Consider the following 23067-nt stretch of genomic DNA (forward strand, 5'->3'; position numbering starts at 1 on the left):
CACTATTATGTTCTCCATAGAGCGTACCTGACCCCGGTAAAGATCAGGCGTTATTTTGCCACGGCTTCAGCGGAATGTCCTAGGTGCCCGGCTCAGGAGGCGGACCTCCTACACATGTTATGGGCCTGTCCGGGACTGACGTCCTACTGGCAGGAGGTAGCGACGACTCTGGAGGAGGTGACGGGGAGGCACTTATCATTCGATGTGGCGGTGGGGCTCCTGCACTGGTTCCCCCACACCCCCCGGAATAAAATCTCCAGTAAATTTATCGACCTGGGGCTCCTACTCGCTAAGCGAGAGGTGACCAGGAACTGGAAGGCACGAGCTGGTCCGGCAGGTAGCAGATGGCACAGTGAGCTTTTGAAATGGGCGGCAGGTGAGAGCGCGCTGAGATACCAACTGGCTTGGAGGCAGGGTAATGAGAAGGCGCAGGAGGCCGCGTTGGAGTGGGAAACGCTGGTACAGGCCCTCAGGGATTATTGTGCCCCCAGCGACTCCGAAAGTGAAGAAGCGACTCGCCCCGAGTCCCGATGAACGTCAGCAATGACAGTACTATTACCTTCCCCGTGGGTCAAGTAGTGGATCCTCTGTTGATAAGCTCCCTGGCGCTGATGGTGGGGGGGAGGGGGGGAGGGGGGGTTTCACAGTTAAACGGGTATTTCGAGGGGGGGGTTTATTTTGGGGGTTTTGGGTTTGTTTAGAAAAGCAGATGACGGACAGTGTGTTATCCGGACCAGCTCCAGCATTCTACTGACCCCCGTTGCATTTCGCCGCCCAACCCGAGGGTTATGGGCTAGTTGGCTGTGTACAGACTTTACGGAGGGGGGTCGGTGGGCTTTATTCTGTACATGTTGCTTATGATACAATGCTGGTCGCTACTGTATTGATTTACTGATTCCTGCAATAAAAATATATTTAAAAAAAAAAAAAAAAAAATTAGATGTTTTAACAAATGTAGCCATCTGGCTCTTTCACATTAGTCAGCGTCAGGACGCCTCTTCTTGTGGTAGCATTGTGCTTTAGAAATTTCTTTCATTCATCCAGTCATTCCCTCAATTAATTAATTCAGTCATTCATTCATACTTTTGATTAATCTGTAGCTCCTTTTAAGTAATGCTTCCGGGTAGAGATTGATTCCTTACTAGGAAGGTTGTGGTATTTATTTATTTATTTTATTTATTCATAAAGTTTTATATAGCGCGAACATGACCCACGAGGGTATCAGAGCTCTTTACAGTATACAGTATAAAACATAAACGGATGAGGTAGTATACAAGCATTTGAAATTTGTCATTACGTACAAAAGAGATATATAGTATATGGATAACATAGTTGACCCGTAATCAGCAGGACATTGCAAAACATACAGTTATTGAGCATTAGGTGGTTGTGCTACTAAACATACATATAATATTCTCCTTCGATTCACCATGGGTATGAGGTACATGGATAATATAGGAGACCTGTGGCCAACTGAGCTTTATACTAAATACAGTTATTGAGAAAATAAGTGGCTGTGGTAATAAACATACATATAATAATCTAATTTATTCCACCGGAGGCAGGCAATGATATGTGAATCGTATAGGTGACTCGGTGTCCGGCTAGAATTAAGACTTTTGGACGTGAATTTGTTCATTAGTAGTATTTTTACTTCTTTTTTTAATGCGGTAAAGGAAGAGATTCCACGTACCATTGGTGCTAAGGAGGTCCAAATCTTTGGTGCAATCCCTGAGAAAGCTTTGCAACCAGTTCTCTTTTTATGGAAATATTGTGGTTTCGGAAGTAAAGTACTCACACTTCAAAGTTGTCTGCAACCTCCCGACCTTTCTAGCTTTAGAGTTAAGTAACTGGGTGTACTGTTATGTAGTGCTTTATGGGTCATGCAGGCAACCTTTAGGTGTATTCTTGCCTCGTAAGGCAGCCAGTTCAGGGCTTTCAGGGTCGGAGAGATGTGGCTATTTCTTTTAGTTCCTGATACCAGTCTAGCCGCAGCATTAAGTGATGCCCTCAGCGGAACTTGTATTTGGGGAGACCGCAAAGAGTGGTGCTTCCATAGTCTAATCATCCTTTTTTTCATCGGAAGCTAACACTTACAATTAATACATTATATGATGCAAGTTTTTAACACTTGCATCAGTTTCAAAGAAAATATCCCCAAGATTAGAATTCATGACGTCTCTTTCTACACTAAATTAACGAATTCCTTTGAATGAAACAAATCAAAGACAAATGATCGAAAATTGCAACTCTGAAAAATAGTTTTCACTGTTTAACATAAGATGCTGCCAGACTATGTATTACTGCAATATTTTTTTTTAAATAGAAAAACAACATTCTCTTGGTGCATCTAAACATGGCACAGCAATCTTGGAGCTCTGTAACGTGTTTCACTCCAGAATGAAGAAGGTATGTGCAGAAACAATTACCCCTATTTATCTTTAATGATTCCACAGAAATGCCTACATTCTCTGAGAACTCCTGATCCTGTTTTAGGAAGTTGCATTTTGCTGATTGGCATGCGACTTCCTGCCCTCAAGTTTCCAAAAGGAGATTCAGCATTGACTGTACTGTTTCTAATATGCTTCCCGTTGGGGGCTCTGCACCCCCCCCCCCCCCCATCTTGCCACAATCTGGCCATTTGGGATGCTAAGACTAAACAAGTCTTGGATTTTGATTTTCTGTGCCTCTCTTTTTTATCATTTATCTTTTTGCATATCAAGACATAGTTAAACAGTCATGAAAATTATTTATCAGATCGTAAAATGCATGTCATTATAACCTCCGGCTTAATCCACCTCCAGTAGTTAATATCACCTGCTGCTTCTGCAGGTAAGCGCGGTGTTGGCAATTTGACAGACGACGGAATAGGGAAAATGAAATAAATAAATAAATCCTATTCCGTCGGCTGTCGACATCCTCCCTGCCCTGCCCCACCGCACTTGCCTGCAGGAGCCGCGACTGGTCAATACATCTTATTCATAACACTAACTGTAATAAAACACAATGTAAAGAAAACGAAGCTTCAACAAACCTATACCCAGCGCACGGCACAGCATGCCAAACCAGTCAATGCACAATTAGTGTAGCCAGTCATCTAGGCATCAGAAACCCACCATCATGAAATACGACAACCTAACCCGGACACTACACACCACACAAGTCCATCCTCACTGGTCACTCTGTAAACTGGTATGCCACACGTACACACAATGAAACATGTGAGGTACTCATGTATACAAGCCTTTAAATCCCTCTGGCACTGCATTGTTGATTAAAAATGAGGCACCCTGTTTTCCATTTTTACTGATTTTTACAGATAAATACAAACAGAAAACCATTTATTTTCTTGTCTGTATTTATTTTTAAATGTGGATAAAAACGGAAATTGGTTGCTTTTTGAGTGATCCTAGATACACTTTGCCATAACTGCCAGGCCAATTACTGTGTAAATTGATAGTTAAGGGGATTAAAAAACTGAATTTTAATAAAGAGGCTTAAACAGCAGTAGATATGCACAAGGCTGATACTGAAATGTGCATATTTTCATATAAGCGCATTGATTTATCTTCAGTGGGTATTCATATCACTGAAACCAGGCAGGCATTCAAGCATGACTGCATATATTTATTGGTAAAATAAATGTGGAAATATACCAGTTTCTGCTTTATTTTTCTCACAAAACCTATAATAAATATGGATAAATACAGATAAAGTTGACAAAAAATAAATATGCATAAATACATACGGAAATGTCAAAAAAATAAATACCATAAAACCGGGAGCCCTATATATTACAAGCATTTGCAATGCAATAGGTCTCGCATTATTGAAGTTTGAGCTATTAGCATTGCTAAATATTGCAACACCAAAAGTTCAAACTTTAATAATGCGAGACCTATTGCATTGCAAATGCTTGTTTTTATATAGCGCTAAGTTGTAACCCAAAACAAAGGCATTCGAGGAACTGGGACCAAAAAGGTAGGGGTGATGGTTCTTTTACAGGGCTGTATATCTATTTCAAGTGATCCCTAGGCCGCACATTCGTTTTAAAACTATAAATAAAAGGTATTGTCATTTACAATGCCAATAGCTTAAACTTCCGTAACTGCGAGACCTATTGCATTGCAAATGCTTGTCTGTCAAGGGAACCATGATTATAGCTTGAGGCTACTGCATAAAAGCAAATTATGTGATTTTCACAAACCTCTACACTTACATCACTCATCCTGTATATGCACTATTCACCCTGCACTAGCACACTGCTCACACTACTCACACACCCGCCACCCTGCACTCAGAGCTCTTAAAGTACACTCACACACTAGTCACATAAACCATCTAACTCGCCCCTCACAGACTGCTCACTCCTGCACCTTTCCTCTTGCACACACACCTCTCACCTTCATGTACCACTCACTCTTAACTCACCACTAACCACCCTGCACTCACACACTGCCCGGACAACTCTCACCATGCACTCACTCACACTACTCATCTTCAACTCACAAGCCACTGACTTTGCACTTCGACACTCACCCAGCACTGCTGCACCACTCACCCTTCACTGGCGCACCCTCACCTTGCAAGAATACATCACTCACTCTATACTGACACTGCATGCTCACCCTCTACTCACACAACCCACATCCTGCTGAGTCACCGTTCGCCCTGAACTCGAGCTCTTTCACCAATAAGCCGATAACAGCCTGCAGGAGACATCTGGGGAAGAGGAGTGAGTTGCTGCAGCAGAATCCAGGAGTTTGAACCAAGCAGGTTAGGTCACCAGAAACCGCAATGGCCACTGCTACAGGTCTTGCATACCAGCCAATACAAACTCAGACCTGCAATGTATCGCCCCCTACCTGTCACCCGCCTGAGACCATCCGACCAGACAGGTTGTCCAGCCGACTGACTCTGAAGTGTACCACCACAAACACCGCTCCTGCGCATGCCTCAGAGTGCTGCTGCCCCATACCATGCTGCGATCAAAGCCATGCTTAGTAAAACAGACACCAATTCAGGCAGAGCTCACTAACCATGAGCAGCATTGCAGGCAGTATTTGGAACAGGACGGCTGACAGAAATCCACAAGTACACCTGCCCGGGTCTTTCCATCATTCACTCTCACCACATGAGGTCAGCCATGCTGTAAAGTGCAACTGCCTCCGAACCGCCCCCACTCTTCACTCCCAGAATGTGAATGACAGCAGTAACAAGGGATTACTGGGCCCGGAGTGACTCACAGCCCAGCTTCAGATTAGTGCCTGGTCCGTGTCTGACTCACTTTTGAGCATCCAGCACCGAGGTCGAGTCGGAACATGGCCAGACAGTGTTTACACAACACAGAGGCAGGTGAGGACTCCACAGCCAATCAGTACTTCACAATTCTATACAGCGTACTAGGATTGGCTGCAATCCTGCCAATTGTGCCATTCGTAGGTGACTTTACGCTTATTATGCCACTTTCACTCAGAGATGACTCCCAGAATATGACCAGTTATGTGATTGGTTGTTAGGCATTTTAGAAGTACAGAATTTACAGACAAGTGTCCTGGGTAACCAGCTTTGCCTTGATTATCAGGGTTATATAGATGTTACGTACATATGGTTTCTATGGACTCGACATTTTCGTACAATATGAATATGCATACATAAAAGAAAGAGTAAGAAGCACCGCACAAATGCAACGGTTTGGATGTACACCGTAGGAAAGTTTGTGGGCAACCAGTGGCAAAAACAATAAACATTATTTCTTAAGCGCACACAAACTTTGATGCGCAATTACATTATGGTAATGAAATGGCAAAGCCTTACACAAAATGTTTAAAAAAAAAAAAAGTAAAGCGATCGCGAAACTGAAAGTGATCGCTTTCAGAAACATAGAAAGCTGCGAGTGGTGCGCGCGCCAGCGCCATATGGTTTCAATTATCGCGCCCGTGTCTGGGCACGATAATTGAAACCATATGGCAGGAATGCGCGTAATAGACACCACTCTCCTTCAACTGGATTCATGAACGAACAAATAGCTCATAACCCTAGCTGTACTACTAAACTCCTCAACGGAAAATCTGAGGATCAATCCTTTGCCCACCTTTAACTGCTTTCACCTAAGAACATTTAAGATACAAGGAACCGAACAGCTCTGCAAGTAAAACAATACTAAGCTATGGATGCACTAATGCTAAAATACCAAGGCTGTCCATACATATATAATAAAAAGGGTACTGTTTAATTTCCTTTTGTGCTAAAGTCACATTTTCCTCCAACAAACCGAAAGCCTCATCAAATTCCTCATTTGATCCATTCACCTTCATCAAACTGGACAGTTCCAATAACAGAGAATTGCAACAGCTTATGTAGATGCCTGCTATTAAATGATCTCTTGTAGCCCCCATAAACTACGGAGCCCATATAGAAGATGTATATCAACTAGCCGCCCAAATGAGATAATCCTAACAACATATCATACTTTCTTGCATTCTACCACTCTTGGTGGGCTTCTCTTGACAGCAATTTGTGGATTTATTCAGCTCCATTAGGGCCACAGAAGATGTCTTAAGAACATGGACTATATGATAGCTCATTAGAACATTGGAATGTTGGGAGCTCCATTGAAAACAATGGAGTGCTCCGGGCTTATAATGGCTGGTATGAGCCTGGAGCTCCAACATTCCAATGTTTCTTTGTTCACAGCTCTGGCTGTGAACAAAGGCTTCAGGGAACCTGAGGGGATTCCCATCCCCTCACGCTCCCAAAAGGCTTTGATTTTTTTGTTAGAACATTCTGCCCTCTAGTGACAGAATGTTCTAATAGCCTTATAGCCCTTCGTAGATGGGCTATACCGCTATTAAAGTCCCTCTCCCTTGTTAAAGGCCCTCGCCTTCGGCTCGGGGCCTTCACACTGGAGAGGGCCTTTAATAGCCGGTATAGCCCTCTACGGCGGGCTATAAGGCTATAGTAAAGACGCTTCACACACAAATGTGCTACATACGTAACAAAGTCCTACCAAAACATCTATTGGCACTTTACACTTTCTTAGCAAGTTTACATTATTACTTCGCACCTCTTGCCATCCCAGCCCAGCCTGGTGGTTGGATTGCAACTCACTATTCGTGGCAGTGAGTGAAAAGCTGTTAAGAACTTATCAACTGGTTTAAAGGCAAATCTGTCTAGCTTATGGATAGCTTGAAGCCTCACAATCACATCTAATATAAACTACACACAACTGCTCCCCTTTGTCCTGTGGGCAAATGTAGACACTGCTGTATCACAAACAAAGCACTGAAACTCACTGACTCAGCCGCTTAACTAACACTGCTTAGAAAAACATCGCCTAACCATGGCAAACAAGTTCAAACAGAAATGTCAAAGCCCAAACTTTGCAGCTTCGAAAGACTTTCCTTTTGAATAGCCGGTGAATGAATGGCTCTTAAATGATATCTATTCACGTGGTAAAAACTACTGAAATCTCCTCTCTTCATGAACAAGCTATGCAATCACAACGAGCTCACCGCACTATCCCTAAAGAACAAATCAGGTCAGCTAGGCTGGAAATACCGCCACCTCTTCCCTCATTGTCCATCTGCAATGGAAACAGACAACTCGCACAGGGTGACTACTAACCTGCCAATAACTATTTTGCCACTATACAACCCCACGCATAAATGGGTTTTACTCAGTCGACCTTTGTTTATCTGAGTAAATATATAACTAGCCATGGTAGTGTGTGTTACAGTGTTGGAATGCCCTGTGAGTTTGTGAGCACCTATAATATGGTAAGAGCAGGAGGAAGGGCCTGGTTTAGATCTCGCTAATGAGTTACTCTGTCACAGCGGTGACGGATAACTTGTCCGCAGAAAAATAAACCCCATAGGATATAATGGAATTTATATTTCGGCAGACAGGATATCCTTCTTCATTGTGAAGGAGTAACCCATCCGCCAAGATCTATATCAGGCCCTAAACATCTTTCCATTGCCTGAGGGGGAATCAGAATAAACACACCCTTGACTGGTGGGGATTTACCGGGAAGGGTTTGTCCAGACGGAAAAATGGTTCTCCTGTGGAAATGTTTTATATTACAAATGCTGTTCCAAATGTATGGTTGGAAACTATTAACTGCTGCACATACCTTGCTTCCCCTGCATTGTCACAACTAATAATTCACAAAGGGTTTCCAGGATGTTCTTTGGCAACATGAAACTGTCAAAGGTTTCCAGGTGTAACCCAGGATGCTTTTATAAAATCCCAACATGAGTAAATCTACAATTTAAAGAATGTGAAAATATAAATCACTTGGAATTCTCTAGGTTTTCTCATTTTTTGAGAGTCAGATTCACTGTGCTTGAATTCCTGTACACCTCAGGGTTACATTTCTTAAGAAATTAGGTTCATAATAAGTTCTGAAGTGAAGAAATTAACTACAGTAAAACCTCTCTATGACGTTTGGAACACTATGAACAGAATAGAACTAATTAGGTTTATAAATGTTGCAATCCATGATCACTGTCACATGCTAGCCTGCTCTTGGCATGAGGGCATTTGCCTGCTAAAGGAGTGCAAGTCTGATCTCCTTTGGTAATTGATCAAGTGAAAGAGGATCAATTCAGAGATAGTCCATTAGGTTTAAAAGCCAATATTTCTTCATGTCTATTCTCCTTTACTAAAGATGATAATGTCAATGACTGTGTGTGGGAGAATTCTTTTACACTGTTTCTATCCAGCAACAAGGTGATCGTCCAAAAGGTCCTACTCAGAAGCGAGTGAAATCCTTAGGATATTTGATGATAGCTCTAGCTAACTTGCTGGTCAGCCCTACACTGAACAGCATGTGGAACTCTCCGAGATGTTCCCCATTCCTGCTCATCCTGGCTGTACCTCTATCTCAGTGTACCTGGCTGAAATGAAATTCAACAAATCACTTAGATTCTTCATGGATATCATCAATTGCAACCACATTTCTTTGCCTTGACTGGCTTTGCCCATAATTAGTCTTGGCCAAATGACACATCTTGATTAGAATGTCTTCCCAGCCCTGTTTGTGCTTACATCTTGAACAGCTTTTAGGTACTCATAACTTTGATTACTTTCCCTCATGGGCTTGAAAATGACTTTTATATCAGTGGTTCCTTGGCTGATGAGGGTCAGCAGCCTGTCTCTGAAAAAGAGAGAAACATTGATTCTTGTAAAGTGCAGTTGTGGATGGGGATATGCTTACTGGATAGCATCAAAAATCCTCCATTAGTCAAAGTTTTTGAGTAGGAGCACTCCACCAAAGTAGAGTTTTATTTGAGAGGGACTTGCATGCCATGTTTGTAGGCCTCTTTGGCTGGTCCTGGGATGCTGACTTCTCTGATCTGTTCACTAAAAAATGTATCTGTCTTCAAATGCATGGGATCTATTTATCCCTCCTCATTTCTTCTTTGCAATGAGCCTTCAAATATATTGCTCATGATGCTTGAAAAACTTGGTAGATATTGGAGAGACAATTTTCCAGAGGATAACCACATGTCTGATTCTAAGAACCAACCACTAGCCCAGGCAAGTCCCACCCACGGGCAAAGGATGTCCATGTGTTATTTTTTAAACCCGATAAATTATTGGCCGCATTTTTCTGTAATGTATCCATTACAAACTGGTTGATAACATCCGAAGAGATAACCTGTAGGGCACAAGTATGCCAAATGCATAATGATTTATGTCTTGGTTCAAGGCAGTAAACCACTTACAGTGCAGCAGAGAGAATAACACCCAATTGGAATGGCCTCATACATCAATAGTGATACAAGAAAACCTTTCAACAAGTCTATCGACATGGGATTCCTGTTAATGAAATCTAGGGACTCCTTTTGTTTTCTTCTGACCAATAAGAAAAAATACCTTGCATAAGCCATATTATTTATAAAAGAGACAGTGTGGGTAAATCATGGACTTTGACAGAGATCAATAACATCTTCACAACTATGTTATAAATGGAATACAAATCAAATAATGATGACCCGAATTATTTTGTACAGAGAATCTCTTTTATTAACTTATCTGTATGGGAGGATTCCAGTGGGGATTAATACTATGAATACCAATAACCTCTTCCAGGCAATAATGTCATAAATGGAACCCAAATCAAATACTGATGATCCCAATTATTTTGTACAGGAAATATTTTGTCTTCAACTTATCAGTATGGGATGATGGAAGCTGGGATGACTTTGACAGAGACCAATAACATCTTCACGACAATGTTATAAATGGTAGACAAATCAAATTCTGATGACCCGAATTATTTTGTACAGGGAATCTCTTTCATCAACTTATCTGTATGGGAGGATTCCAGTGGGGATTCATACTATGTATACCAATAACCTCTTCCAGGCAATAATGTCATAAGTGGAACCCAAATCAAATACTGATGATCCCAATTATTTTGACAGGAAATATTTTGTCTTCAACTTATCTGTATGGGATGATGGAAGCTGGGATGAATACTCAGAGCCCAGTAACTCTCTTCCTCCGGATGTATGCAGACTCTCCTCGATGACGGCTTTCAAACTGGAAGCCAAAAGATTCCTAATGAGCAAATTCTTACCATAAGAGGTGGAGGTTCTCATAAGGCGGTTGTTCTTGGGTTCTATCTCCATGGCACAACTAACAGTCACGGATCGTCTCTTCTGCATAATATTATATACTGTTTAGTGTTTATTGTATTTTTACAATTGCTGTGTACATTTCATTTTTGTCCTCTTCTAACCTATTGTAAAGCGCTCTGATATCCTTTGGGATCCTGTTCGCGCTATATAAAACTTTATAAATAAATAAATAAATAGAGTTTGGGAGACATGGTACTCCATTGAAAATGACACAGGGACCCTGCCCGCCAAACCTTCCCTCCCACTGCCTCATTTAGAGACAGACTGATTCTAAGTATTCCATCAAGTGAGCCCCCATTAGCTCTGCAGATGAATGCTTCCTCTGATGGCCCAACAGAGCAGGGTCCATCGAAGATAGGGCATTACATCACTAGAGCTATATTGGGCGGATGGTGTAAAGTATTTTTTTATCTGCTCGACACATCCAGGAAAAATCTAATATCTCCAGGTGTGGTGATCATTCCTTTTTTTTTGTTTTTGTGATTACTTTTTTTTTTAAGTTTGGCAGATAGCCATCAAAACCAGTGACAGCCAGCCACCAGACTTTTAGTACATTGAATGGAACCGCTGTCACCGCGATTCCTTTTAATGTATTGAGATGATGGCTGGCCTGGCAGTCATCTGTAAATTTGGCAGCCGATACTCAGTCAGGGTCGCAAAGGTAATTTCATCCACCAACCTGATATACTATACTCCATGCGCCTAGCCCTAACTCAGGCACTGTATGCCCAGCACCTGTCATTAGATCAGAAAGAATGCTGTCTTTGGGGTGCTGCAATTTATAGATTCTGATGCAACAGAGTCTGTGGAAAAAAGAAATCCTATCACCGAACAGGCAATGTTCCAACAGACAGGACAACAGATCATAGGCAATGCTTAATTTCACCTATGTACTATAGAGAAAATGGATTTGACACCCATTTCTAGTAGTCTTACGTAAAATAACAGTTAAAAGAGACAATGGTAATTGGATAGGGAGAGCATTGAATGTTGCTATACACAATATCGCAAACCAGCCATACTCACAGAGCCACTGGTAACGTCAGGTTCTTCAACTCAGCATCCGACTCTGACCCGACCTCTGCCCCAACCCAGAGGTTGAGCTAATTTCTAATTGTTGGATGATGGCACATTTTACAATTTGTGTCCCACACATAGTGTTTGCCTTCTAAACAATGTGACATTGGAAACATTTTATTGCCCCAACTTTGAACTCAACACAACTTTTGAAGTTTTCTTGTAACCCTACCCAATTCGTCCTCCATCATCACCTTTGTCGGAGGCATTGCTCGCAGATCAAGATTCATTTTCAAAATAACTAAGTATTCTATCCACTTCACTTCTTCACAAAATACACCTTGTCTTTCCTTTGTTTCCCTTCAAATGCAGTGATTGTCTACACGCGGGTCAGCAGGCCCACCCCATAACAGTTTTTTAAATAGAGACACTGGGAGCAGATCTGGCGCTAAATAGCACTGCCACCGGCTAGGAAAGTCCTTAACCACATGACTGACTTATTACGGACAGAAATACCATTGTGACAATGTTTTATGACACCAACAAGTACCCTGCAGTTACTCTTGCTCAACTAATAAAGAAGCCACTCCATTTGTATTGTTCTCACTTTTCTCACATTCTTTCCCTTGCTTGTTCATTGGCAGCTCCCCTCACTTTCTTCACCACATGCTTCTTTCTCTCAATTACCTTTTTGCTCCTTCATCTTCCCAGTCATGCAAGCCCTGGCCTGGGTGTATGCTCTCTTAAGTCTCACCGTATCTTATGTCATCCCATGGTACTCTGCTGCTCCACAACAGAAACGTCTAGAGTGTCCACCTCTGAGATTTCTCACTCATGTCTTGCTCCATTGCTGCACACTTCCCTTCTACTTCCACCCACTCTGCTTTCAGCTCATTCTATCTCCGCGTTTCAAGATTTCCAAATAATAGTGAACCTCTGAAATACTTGTTCTAATTAAACTGCTGAGTTATTGTTGATCTAGTTTAAACCATTTATCTACCTAATTTAACTTCAGGAATGCTCAACAATAGGAGTAAGTTGGAAACAAAATACATTCAGATTTCATATGAATAAAATGACATAAACAACTCCTATCTGCATTTTAACTTTAAACAAAATAATTGAAACTACCGTGCAAAGCAAAGGTAACACTGAAAAAATGACCTCTTCATTTTTCAAAGTGCTGAGGCTTCATATCATCTTTGGTCCTCTTTCTCATTTTTCAATCCTCCAGACACTCGCTTCTGCCTGCTCTCAGATCCTCAGGCCAAATCCTTGATGCATTCTTCCATTCTTTTTCTTGGTCCCTCTCCTCCTGCTCTCCCCATCCATATTATTATTCTTTTTTCCCTCCTTCTTTCCTCTCTCCCTGTTTCACACCCATGCCTCATTTGCAATATCATCACCCTTCTCACTTTAGTTCCATTCATCCACCCCAAACCTTTTGTCTGTCTCAGTAATAACTTTCATACCTTATTCCTGTTCACCCTGGTCCATCTCTCTAGGCACTGAAGAGTGCTATATAAAGACCCAAATTCAACACATTACTACATGTCTTACCTGGAGATGTCTTGATCCCATTCACCAAAGACTTCCCAACATTGCTATGACTGCTCCTGGAGATCTCATCCTTTTCATCTCCTCGTGACGATTGTACCAATGAACTGCGAAGCTTGGACTGCTTGTCTACTGCATCCCTTTCTTTCCTCAAAGTTGTACTTTTTGGAGACTTTTCACTCGTGTCTCTAGATGTCTGCTTTGCAAGTGTGGGTGAACGTTTACCTTTGATATCGGTCTTCCGAGCTGGAGATGCGGACTTAGGTTTGTTCAAAGGCTTTCTCAGCCCTTTACTTTTCTCTTTAATGTCTTTTTTGGATATTTTGTCCCCTTTGCTCAGATTTTGCTCCTGTAGTAATATCTCTGGGTCAACCATACACACATCTGGGTGAGGAGGGTGAGGATAAGGATCCATCAATGGAGCAGGCTGAGGATCATGACCTTGTCTAGCGCTACTGTGGTGTGAGCTACCTAAAGCTTTGTCCACGGGGAGGAAATCTGCATCTTCATCAGAGTCCATCACAGCATCTGCTGTGATTGATGGACACTCTTCTGTTCCTGGAGGGACATCTGAATCAGACTGGGATGATCCAGAGTCACTGACAGATGTTGGAGGTGTTTCTTCAACTGTCACTGCTTGTGGTCGACTGCTACTGGTGTGGTGGACTCTTCTCTTTACTGATGGGTGCCCTTCCTCTTGTGAGTCATCACTGTCTTCTGAAATGTCATGAGGGCTCGGATTGATGAAGGATGGAGATAGCTCACCCTTCCTATGCTTATATTCACATGATGAAAACCTTTCATCATGTTCACGTGAGGCATCCAAACATGGTTCCATTTCACAAGAAGCATCACCATGGTCTTCATTTCTATAGGACTGAAATTCATGCTCAGGGGACACAAGGGATGAAGGACGGCTGCACTTTCCATTATCTTCCTCTTCAAAAAAAGGAGATGTTTGCCTTTCTGAGTCTGGAGAGATGTTTTTGTATGTTCCTTCTGCAGCATGAAAACCCTCCTGTTCTGTGCACTGAGTGGTCTGCTGTTGTGGTGAACTTGTGTTCACTTCAGTGGGACCATTTTCTGTTGCTGCTTCTTCCTGCTGATGGGGGGGGAAAGATGTCAGCACATCAGGCAAAGATGTCACTGCCATAAGCTTGTCAGAAAATGGCATTTGCTCTAAGCTTGCTGTACAGGTCTGTCTTAGAGTTTCACCTGCCATCGCAGTAGGTGTTGTACGACTGCATTCAATCCTACAAGGTAAGGTGCCGTCATCCATGTTATACGTGCACGTGGAATCATGTTCATCGAAAGATGTGTCCTCTTCGGTCTCAGCTGAGCACTTGACCGAGTCGGCAGGAATCAATGGAGACACGTCCCACAGACTCCGAGCAGGTAGGTCTGTATCTGTTGCAGGGGCAGTTGAGTAAGAGGAAACCATGTGAGAGTATAATCCCTCTGCTGTGCTCTGTGTCACAGTGGTGGTGTTTTCAGTGGACTCCTCTGAAAAACTGTTTGGTTCATCCACATGCACATCTTTCAGATATGATATATCCCTGGCTGGAAGCATGGAAACCTTATCCTCCGCACTAGAGCTCAGTGGTGAAAAGCTGGTTAAGGAGGCCTCTAAACTGCTAACCTTTTCAGTCACCTCTAAGTAATCATCTGATTTACATCTGTCAGAAGAAGAAGCATCAAATGTTGGTGAGCTTAGAGGCTTATCATCATGTCCACTTGTCAGTGATTCAATCTGGTGACCTCCAGGTTTCTGGTGACAGGAAATATCAATGGGCATAGGTGCCTCTACCTGCCTTTCTAATATTGAGAATTCATACCCTGATCCAGATTGTCTTGCAGCATCCCATATTGCTGAGGGTGACTGCTTGTCTTCAAGATCATCTTTAATTGCGAATTTTAAGCTAGTATCCCTGTGACACTCTAAAATTGTCTCTTTCTCCTGGTAGTCCCTTGTTTCAGTATGGTCACCTTGCAAGTACTGTCCATAATCTGCCCTCTCCTCATCGGAACTTTGCTCATTTTCAGATGCACAGATGTCTCTTAAAACAGCTACACCAGTAATCTCTGTGACACTTTCATTGGAAAATGTTGGCACTTTCCTAGGGGCATAGTCAGCATCACCAGTTAAACACATCAACCCAAAATCTTTAGGTTCAGCAAGAAGAGTAAACTCTGAGAGATCTGCTTTCTCCATCTCCAAGACATCTGTGTATACATACCGTTCACCAGGTTTTTCAATTGCCGAACACAAAACCGGAGACTTGGATTCCTTCTCAGATTGCTCCTTGGCACCTTTTTCTAATTCAGAGTCACTTGCACTTTCTTCCACTGTCTCTGTTTTCTCATAGTACAGGTCTTTGGACTCAGGATCTTTTGGTGACAAAGAGACATGCTCATGACTGCTTAAAACTATATTTTCATCCCGATGGACTGCTTCAGTGAGTGGAATTGAGTGTCCTTGATCAACAATGCTGTCATGGTCAGTTTGTGGTGAAAGCTCTTTGCTGCTGCTTGTGGGTGACTGATGTGTTGCTGCATCAGATATACCTACTTTTATACTATCTAGGGTCAACTCGCCCTGCATGTCATTCACTTCTTTTAGAGTTAAATCAATGGTTGCGGCTTCTTTACTTGGAGTAGCTGAACGTTTTTCATGAATGTCTGTATACTCAAAAGCTGTCAAATCGCCTTTGTCTTTGGGAGAAACAGGGGACGAGAGCTCCTTTTCAGCAGAGGTATAGAGGCAAGACTCTTCTTCTTTTGTGGAGAAGTGATAAAGCAGCTCATCGTTTGACATTTGCGTTTTCTCTAGCCAGCTTGTTTCATCTGAAACATCACTAGTGATATCTGACCGACCCTTGTCAATGTACAGTATGCTTTGTGGCTCTACTTCTTCCGTAATGGATCCAGTTAGTGCAACTTTCTTATAAACATCAGCATACTGAAATGTTTTGTCATCCGGATATGGGGTAGGTTCTCTATCTTTGTGATGTTCCATTGCGCCTCCTTCCTTGGATTCACAAAGCTCTTTCTCAGGGGAATATAATTCAAAAGTACAAAAAGGTTTCTTTGAACCGTTCTCTTCATTGTAGTATGTTTGCCTGAAGGTGGGTGGTTCCTCATATCTCACTGGCGTACTCTCCTCCTCCTGATGGTATCCCCCTAGAGAGACCTGGACGGTTTCTTTTGGTAAAATTGTGCTTTCCTTTAGAGGAGCCTCACTGTATTCATACTCTTTTTTACTGGAAGTGTATGAAAAAGCAGAAGAGGCTGGCCCTTTTTCTTTTATTTCTGCTGTGCCAGCATCTGTGGTTTGAGATTTACTTTCACATTCAATGTTTTCCTCTAGTTCTGATTTCGTAGCAGATGCTAATGTATCTTGACAAAGGGAGCTATAGGTCAACACCTCCTGTGAGTCAATCCGAGTTGTTTCTGCTTGTAAAGAATGAACACACTCATCTACAAGAAGCGGCCTATCTGGGTCCCGTAAATGCAAGCTACCTTCATCGTCATCATCATCAGGTTGACCAGATGATGTAAGTGGGGGTGACACTGCCCGTGCTTGCTCCAGCGACTTAGCATATAATTGTGATGCTTCCTTCTCCACATCTTCCAAGTAAAAGTATTCATGCTCTTGCTTAAATGTTGAGTCTTCCTGTTGCTTCTCCAGAGTAGATATGCCACCTTTAGTTTCCTCTAGTGACACAGATTTGGAGACCGTGGCTGTCTCTTCAGATTTTTCTGGCTGTAATTGAGAAAGAGGCAATGTGGTCTTCATGGAGAATCTTTCAACATCTGCACCCAAAGAAAGATCCGGAGAGTCTCTAATTTCAATCTTCTCATTTGAAAGTGATGACACTAAGTCAGAATGAGGATCTACTTCTTGAGAGAACTTTGCAGTTTCTGTACCCCACTGATTGTTTTCCTCCACAGAAGGTTTCCCAGATTTTAGCTGGAGTTTTTCATCTTCAAAATAAGGATATTCTGATCCCCATGCTGCCTTTTCTTGTATTTCAGGAGTTGATTTGAAGGAAAGAGAGCTCTGGATCATTTGATCTTCTATTGCGCAGACAGATTGTTTCCTTTCACACTCTTCAATCTCGTCCAAGAATGTGCTTTCCCTTTCCTCAATGTACTTTAATCTGCTTTCTTTCTCTTCTGTAATATGTTCCTTCGCTTCAATTTGCTGCTGCACCTCTATCTCTTCCTCTATCTCCATTGTCTCATCTTGTTGTGTCTCATCTTCTTCTGTAAACCAAACTTTCTTTTCATTGGCATAATCTTTAAAATAAATATTATCTACTCCAGCATATTTATCGTCTTTAATGGGAGTCTGCTCTGGGGAAAGTTCAGGGGACTGATATTCAACCGTGACCTGTTCAGTAAACTTCAGCGACTTAACAGCTTGAGGGGAGACTTCTGTGGGGGAGGTTTCTGGGTATATATCTTCCTCTTCAACAGTGCTCTTTTTAGTGAAACCAAGGTGTGACCATTCTGCAGATTGTTCGTCACTACACATTTCGAGGGCTTTGTTATCCTGAAATGAACCATGTTCCATGAAAGATATTGGCTTTGTGTCCTCTGGAGGAAATTCTTGTGAGGACATCTCTAAGGAATGTTTATCTTTTGCCTTGATCTCTCCTGCTGGGTGCTCTTCCATTGATTTTTCCTCTTCTGGAAAGTCTGCATACTGTTGTGGAACATGGGTAATTTCTGTGTAAGAGAGAGGCTTTGAATCTTCTAACAAGAAATCCTTTGATGTGGGTGGTGGAGTAACATCATCTTGAACTAAAGTTTCTTCAGAATAATGCAATTGTTTCACATCGCCTAGTGACAATGCATGATCAGAGCCATGAGAGTAAAACTTGTCTGTAAGTATAGTTTCATCTTTCACTATTAAAGGCTTCACATCTTCATGTGTTGTGCTTTTGACAGTGTACTCTGGATCATGTTCAATATATGAACATTGATAAGAGATATCATCTTTTCCTGGAATTGTTTCTGCATACGGCTTCATATCTACTTGTTGGATACTTGTGTTGGACAGCTCTGTTGGCATTTCATCCTTTATTGGGCTGTATTCCTTGGAGCAAAAGGATACTGTATCTTCTGCATAAAGGCTTTCCTTGAAAAGGTGATCTGGGCTTTGTTCTCTAGAGCTACTGGTTTTCTTGTCTTCCACATAAATGCCAGTAGTAGAAATTGGCTCACCAAGATATGATACTTTTTCAAAATCAGGAGACACACCTTGAGCACTGAAATCTTCCTCTTCTGTCTCTGGTGAGTATTTTTTTGTAGACGAGTACTTTTCAAAGAGGGCATCATTTTCACTTTTTACTGTTTCTCCTTGTTTATGTCTATCAAGAGAAAGTTCTTCCTTAGAATATGGAAAATCATCCTCTTTAGACATTGAATCCAACATGCTGTCTAAATCTTGCCTCTCCTCCACAAATACATAAGACTCTTTCTCAGAGATGTGAATGTATGAGTTCAACTGGTCTTCATTTTTTACTTCGTATTCGCCTTCTGCCATTTTTGAAGTTGCTACCCCATTGTCATCCTTAGTAGCAACAGATGGCCCACGCTGCTCTTCAAATAGCTCTGCATGCATTGCTTCAGATTTATCCTCCACCGGGGACTGATGGAAAGGGGTGTGTCCAGCACTGGTTGGTCCAGACTGTGTTGGTGAGGTCATCTTGACAGTGCTGTCATCAGGGCTGATGCACCTCTCTTCAGTTTCTCCAAAACTGCTATCTGCTTGATATAAAGGTAGCTTTACTTCTTCTGGGGATGATGGAATGTCTTCAGTATCTTTCATTTCTGTGAGTACTTCACTTGAAACTGTCTCTGTTGAAATGTGTTGGGAAAACATTAGTGTACTATAATGTCCTCTTTCCGGCATTTCAAAATTTGGAGTCTCATCTGCTTCCTCATCCTCCTCCTCCTCTTCATCATCATCATCAAGACCCTTTTCATGAACCTCCGTTTTCCCAACTCTTTCAACATGTGGCTGAAAGTCTTCAGAAGGTGGAGATTTAAAACATTTGTCTTCTTCTAAGGATGATGTTGGGGAAATGGTTCCAGCAGAGGGCAAGTACTCTAACCCTTGAGTTGCATCTGTGCGGGATGATGGAATACTGCTTGGTGTGTCCATTACTAAAGAGCTTTTGCCAGTTTCTTCTGTTTTGGGAGCTGTGATGGATGCCACAGATTGATCTTCACCCACTGATGTTGCAAATGAGGAAAGCTTATCACATTCCGTAATTGAAGTGGCTGATGAAATGTGCTCTTCTTCAGCTAGGGGTGCAGCAATAATATTAGCGTGATATGCAGCAATTTCAGGTTCTTGGTCAATATAGGCCTTGGCATCCCTCCCTGGAACAGACATGGCCTCAATGCCATGAATAGCATCAAATGATCCAGGTTCATCAGGGACAGAAATATCATAACTTCCAACATCATACTTCAAGTGAGGAATCCGTTCTTCTTGCTCATCATGTATTTCTTCATCCGAAATTGTTTGCTCTGTCTCTGAATAACCAGGAATAGTTTCATCTTGGATGTATGAAATTTGTTCTGTAGCAGCTCCAGAGGACACAGGGACATTGTTCTGGTACTGTACTTCTTTGGTTAAGTCCCCTTCAGGCAGCTTTGTGAAAGGAATATGATCCTCCTTTTCAGGAATAGAACCTAAAAATGCATTTGCCTCTTCTCCTTCATGTATCCTGGGTGTGTAATCCATACCCTCATTCTCTGGGTGATAGAGCGGTTTCATAGAATTAATCTCCTCTTTAAGAACAATGGTATGATCTTCTTTTTGTTCTTTTAATTCCTTTTCTACCAAATGGCAACTATCTTTGTCATATTCGTCTCCTCTTTCCGTGCGCTGCTCTATTTCTGACTCCTCTGGTGTCCTATCATCACCAACATTCTGCTTCCCCTCATCTCCCTCCTCATTTCCGGTTTCCACAGACTGTTCTTCACTTGGTGTTATTGCTATATCTTGTCTGTCTCCCATTACCAACGACTGAACATCTAATGTTTCTTCTGTTTGCTTAACTTTCTCCTCAAACTCTCCCAAATCGGTAGGTTCCTCCATTGCGGTTCCTTCATCCTCAAATTTCTCACTTAATTCTGCAGTTTCCTCCTCTTTGGGCATTGGCTTTTCTTCATTTGGAGACTCACCTTCCACATCAGTTGTAGTGATTCCCTCATCTGGGGATTCCACTGGAGTCATCTTCGCTGAAATGGTCTCTGCTATTATTATTTCTCCTTCATGATTGTCAAATGTTTCTATATCATGATGTTGCTTCTCAATGTCCTCAGCTTGTTTTGTGTCTGAGTCACCTGCTTCAGTAGTGAATACATCTGGAACCATCATCAATTCCACTTTCTCTTCCTCTTTTAAGTCCTCAAAGTCTTTAGTAAGATCTTCAGGTGAAGACATAGCTGACCTATGCTCAACTACATCAACCACTGGTGGAGGTCTCTTTATAGCTAATTGCTGCACTGCAACACTATTCCGTTCCACTGGTACATCCTTTTCAACTTTAGATTTAATTTTATCTATTTTAACTTTACTTGGAAGCTTTGCTTTGTGGAGAGTTTTTCTCACTTCTGGTGTGAACGGTCTTAAATCTGGTTTGGGTACTTTCTTTAATTCAGGTTTTATTTCCTTCTTTTTATCTTCCTTCTTTAAGTCTTTCTTTTCTTCTTTTTTACTTTCATCTTTTTTATCCTTTCTTTCCTTCTTAATCTCTTTCTTTTCTTTGTCTTTCTTCTCATCCATTTTGAACACTTTTTCTTTGGGGTGCTTTTTTCCTACCTTTTCTTTGAGAAGTTTCCTCTTCTCTGCTTTTGCTGCATCACTTGTTTCTATTTTCGCTTTTTCAACTCTTGTGGGTTTCTCTACCATTTTCTCAATGGGTTCCCTGACTTTTTTCTCACCTTTAATTTCTTTCAAAGACTCTGATCTAAACTCTTTTGCCAGTTCCTCGGGTGCTTCTTCTTTCTTTCCTGGCTTTCCTGTAGAAGCTTTGGAAAGTGCCTTGAGGCTTTCTTTACTGTCAGTTCTTTGTCTAATCTTTGTCTGTTTAACAACAGGTGGGGGCATTCCAGAAGATATATCTTTTTGTGTGGCCACTGGATACCTTAGAAAATCTAAATGCTTTAACTTTTCAAGACCTTCCAAAATTTTGTTTTGAGGGGCATTTCCAGGGAACAATACACGCACAATTTTTTCTGTGGGACTGGCGGGTAGCCAAACTACCAGCGCTGTGATAGATGTAAGGTATGGAACTGAGATTTCACCCTCTTTTCCATTAGCAAGAATAATGCCAGTCTTTGCTTTGCTATTTCCAGCCCATTTCTGCATTAAGAACTGCATTTCTTTGCTATCTTTCACAGGATTTAGAATATACATATCTAGTCTCCCGACTCCCATTTTGTGAAATAAAGTAAGGGGCTCAATAGTGCTGCTCACAACTCTATAAAGGGGCTCTTGTTTGATCCCCAGTTTGTTTAGGTACTGTAAAGTAAGGCATGCCTCTTCAATGCTTCTCTTCACCTTCATGGTGGTTTCAGGCATCTTGAGCTTTTCAGGGACATTAAAGAAAACTACCCCCAATTCTGGAGAAATAAGATTCTTCATCCAGTCACTGTATGTCGTGGACCCCTGAGATTGTTCTTCATCCTGCTCAACAATCTTCCTCTGAAGCAGCCCATTAATCCCCGGTAGATTGTCTGCACCAATATGTGTCAGGAGAATAGAGTCAATTCTGTCCAAATGTCGAACCAGTTTCCAAAAGCAGGACTTTCTTTCAGAGCCTCCGTCGACCAGTATATTGAATCCATTTACTGCAAAAAGAGCTGAATCACCTCTCCCACCTGGGAATATGTAACAGCAGGGTTTAGACAGCTTTAGAAATCCACCAGATGTTGGAGGTTCCAATAGATCAAAGGGAGATGGCACATCAATTGTCTCCGAGACATACTCTGCAAACTCAGAGACGCCATCCATTTCAGGCAGGATTGGTTCAGGGTTCAGTTTCAAATTAATTTTCTCCTGAAAACTGGACTGTCCAAGGTTGCACCAGTCACCTTCTCCCAAGCAGGAAACAGTGAGGGAGGCCTTGATTTTTGGATCAGTGTTGCTGAGTAGCTGGCAAACCTGTTAAGACAAAGGAAAAGAATGAACTGCTAGAATATAGAAGGATGCAGAAATAGACATATTTTTCAGTGACATATAAGGGATGATAAGGCAAAATGATATGGAGTATCGTTATGGATAAGAACATGAGTAAGGACATTTCGTTTGATTCAAATGATGTGCAAACAATCTACATTTATAGGGACATTAATTATGAGAAAGTAGACTAGAAACCCTAATTAAGTAATTGCTTTAATATAGAAGGTATGAGTTACTCAATGCAGTGAATTTGTATTTGTAGTCCTACACCACCACATATCCCCCCCCCCCCCGCCCTCCATCTATATTCTTGGAGTAAAGGTGGCAAAGTATTTTACACTGCAACAATAAAAGCTTTAGATGACCCAGTGTATCTGGGTGACACAAGAATCACTTGCCACCATTGGCTCCATCACAGTACTTGGAGCAGTGGCGTAACAAAACTTGAGGGGGGGGCCCTGCAAAGTACATGGAGGGGGGCCCTCTCCCAGACCCAGTCTGTGTACTGTGCTCTGAAGGTCCCCAGGAGTTCGGGGACCCCCCGCACAGTGGAAGCTGTGGGGCTAATGTTACGCCGCTGACTTGGAGGGAGGCAAGCTAACCTTAGTGAAAGAATAATGCTATGCGGAGACATGTCTT

General features: G+C 42.0%; 1 protein-coding gene across 2 annotated transcripts in view; it reads right to left on the reverse strand.

The window, feature by feature from the left end:
- The window catches only part of MAP1A (microtubule associated protein 1A), a 769586-nt gene that overhangs the window by 140402 nt on the left and 606117 nt on the right, over positions 1-23067 (reverse strand). For both annotated transcript variants that reach the window (XM_086958200.1, XM_086958201.1), the window contains one exon: positions 13227-22410. In XM_086958200.1, coding sequence (XP_086814326.1) covers positions 13227-22410 — 9184 coding nt within the window. The remainder of the gene's footprint in view (positions 1-13226; positions 22411-23067) is intronic.

This window comes from Lissotriton vulgaris, chromosome 2_1 (assembly GCF_964263255.1).
Source record: "Lissotriton vulgaris chromosome 2_1, aLisVul1.2, whole genome shotgun sequence".
NCBI lineage: Eukaryota > Metazoa > Chordata > Amphibia > Caudata > Salamandridae > Lissotriton > Lissotriton vulgaris.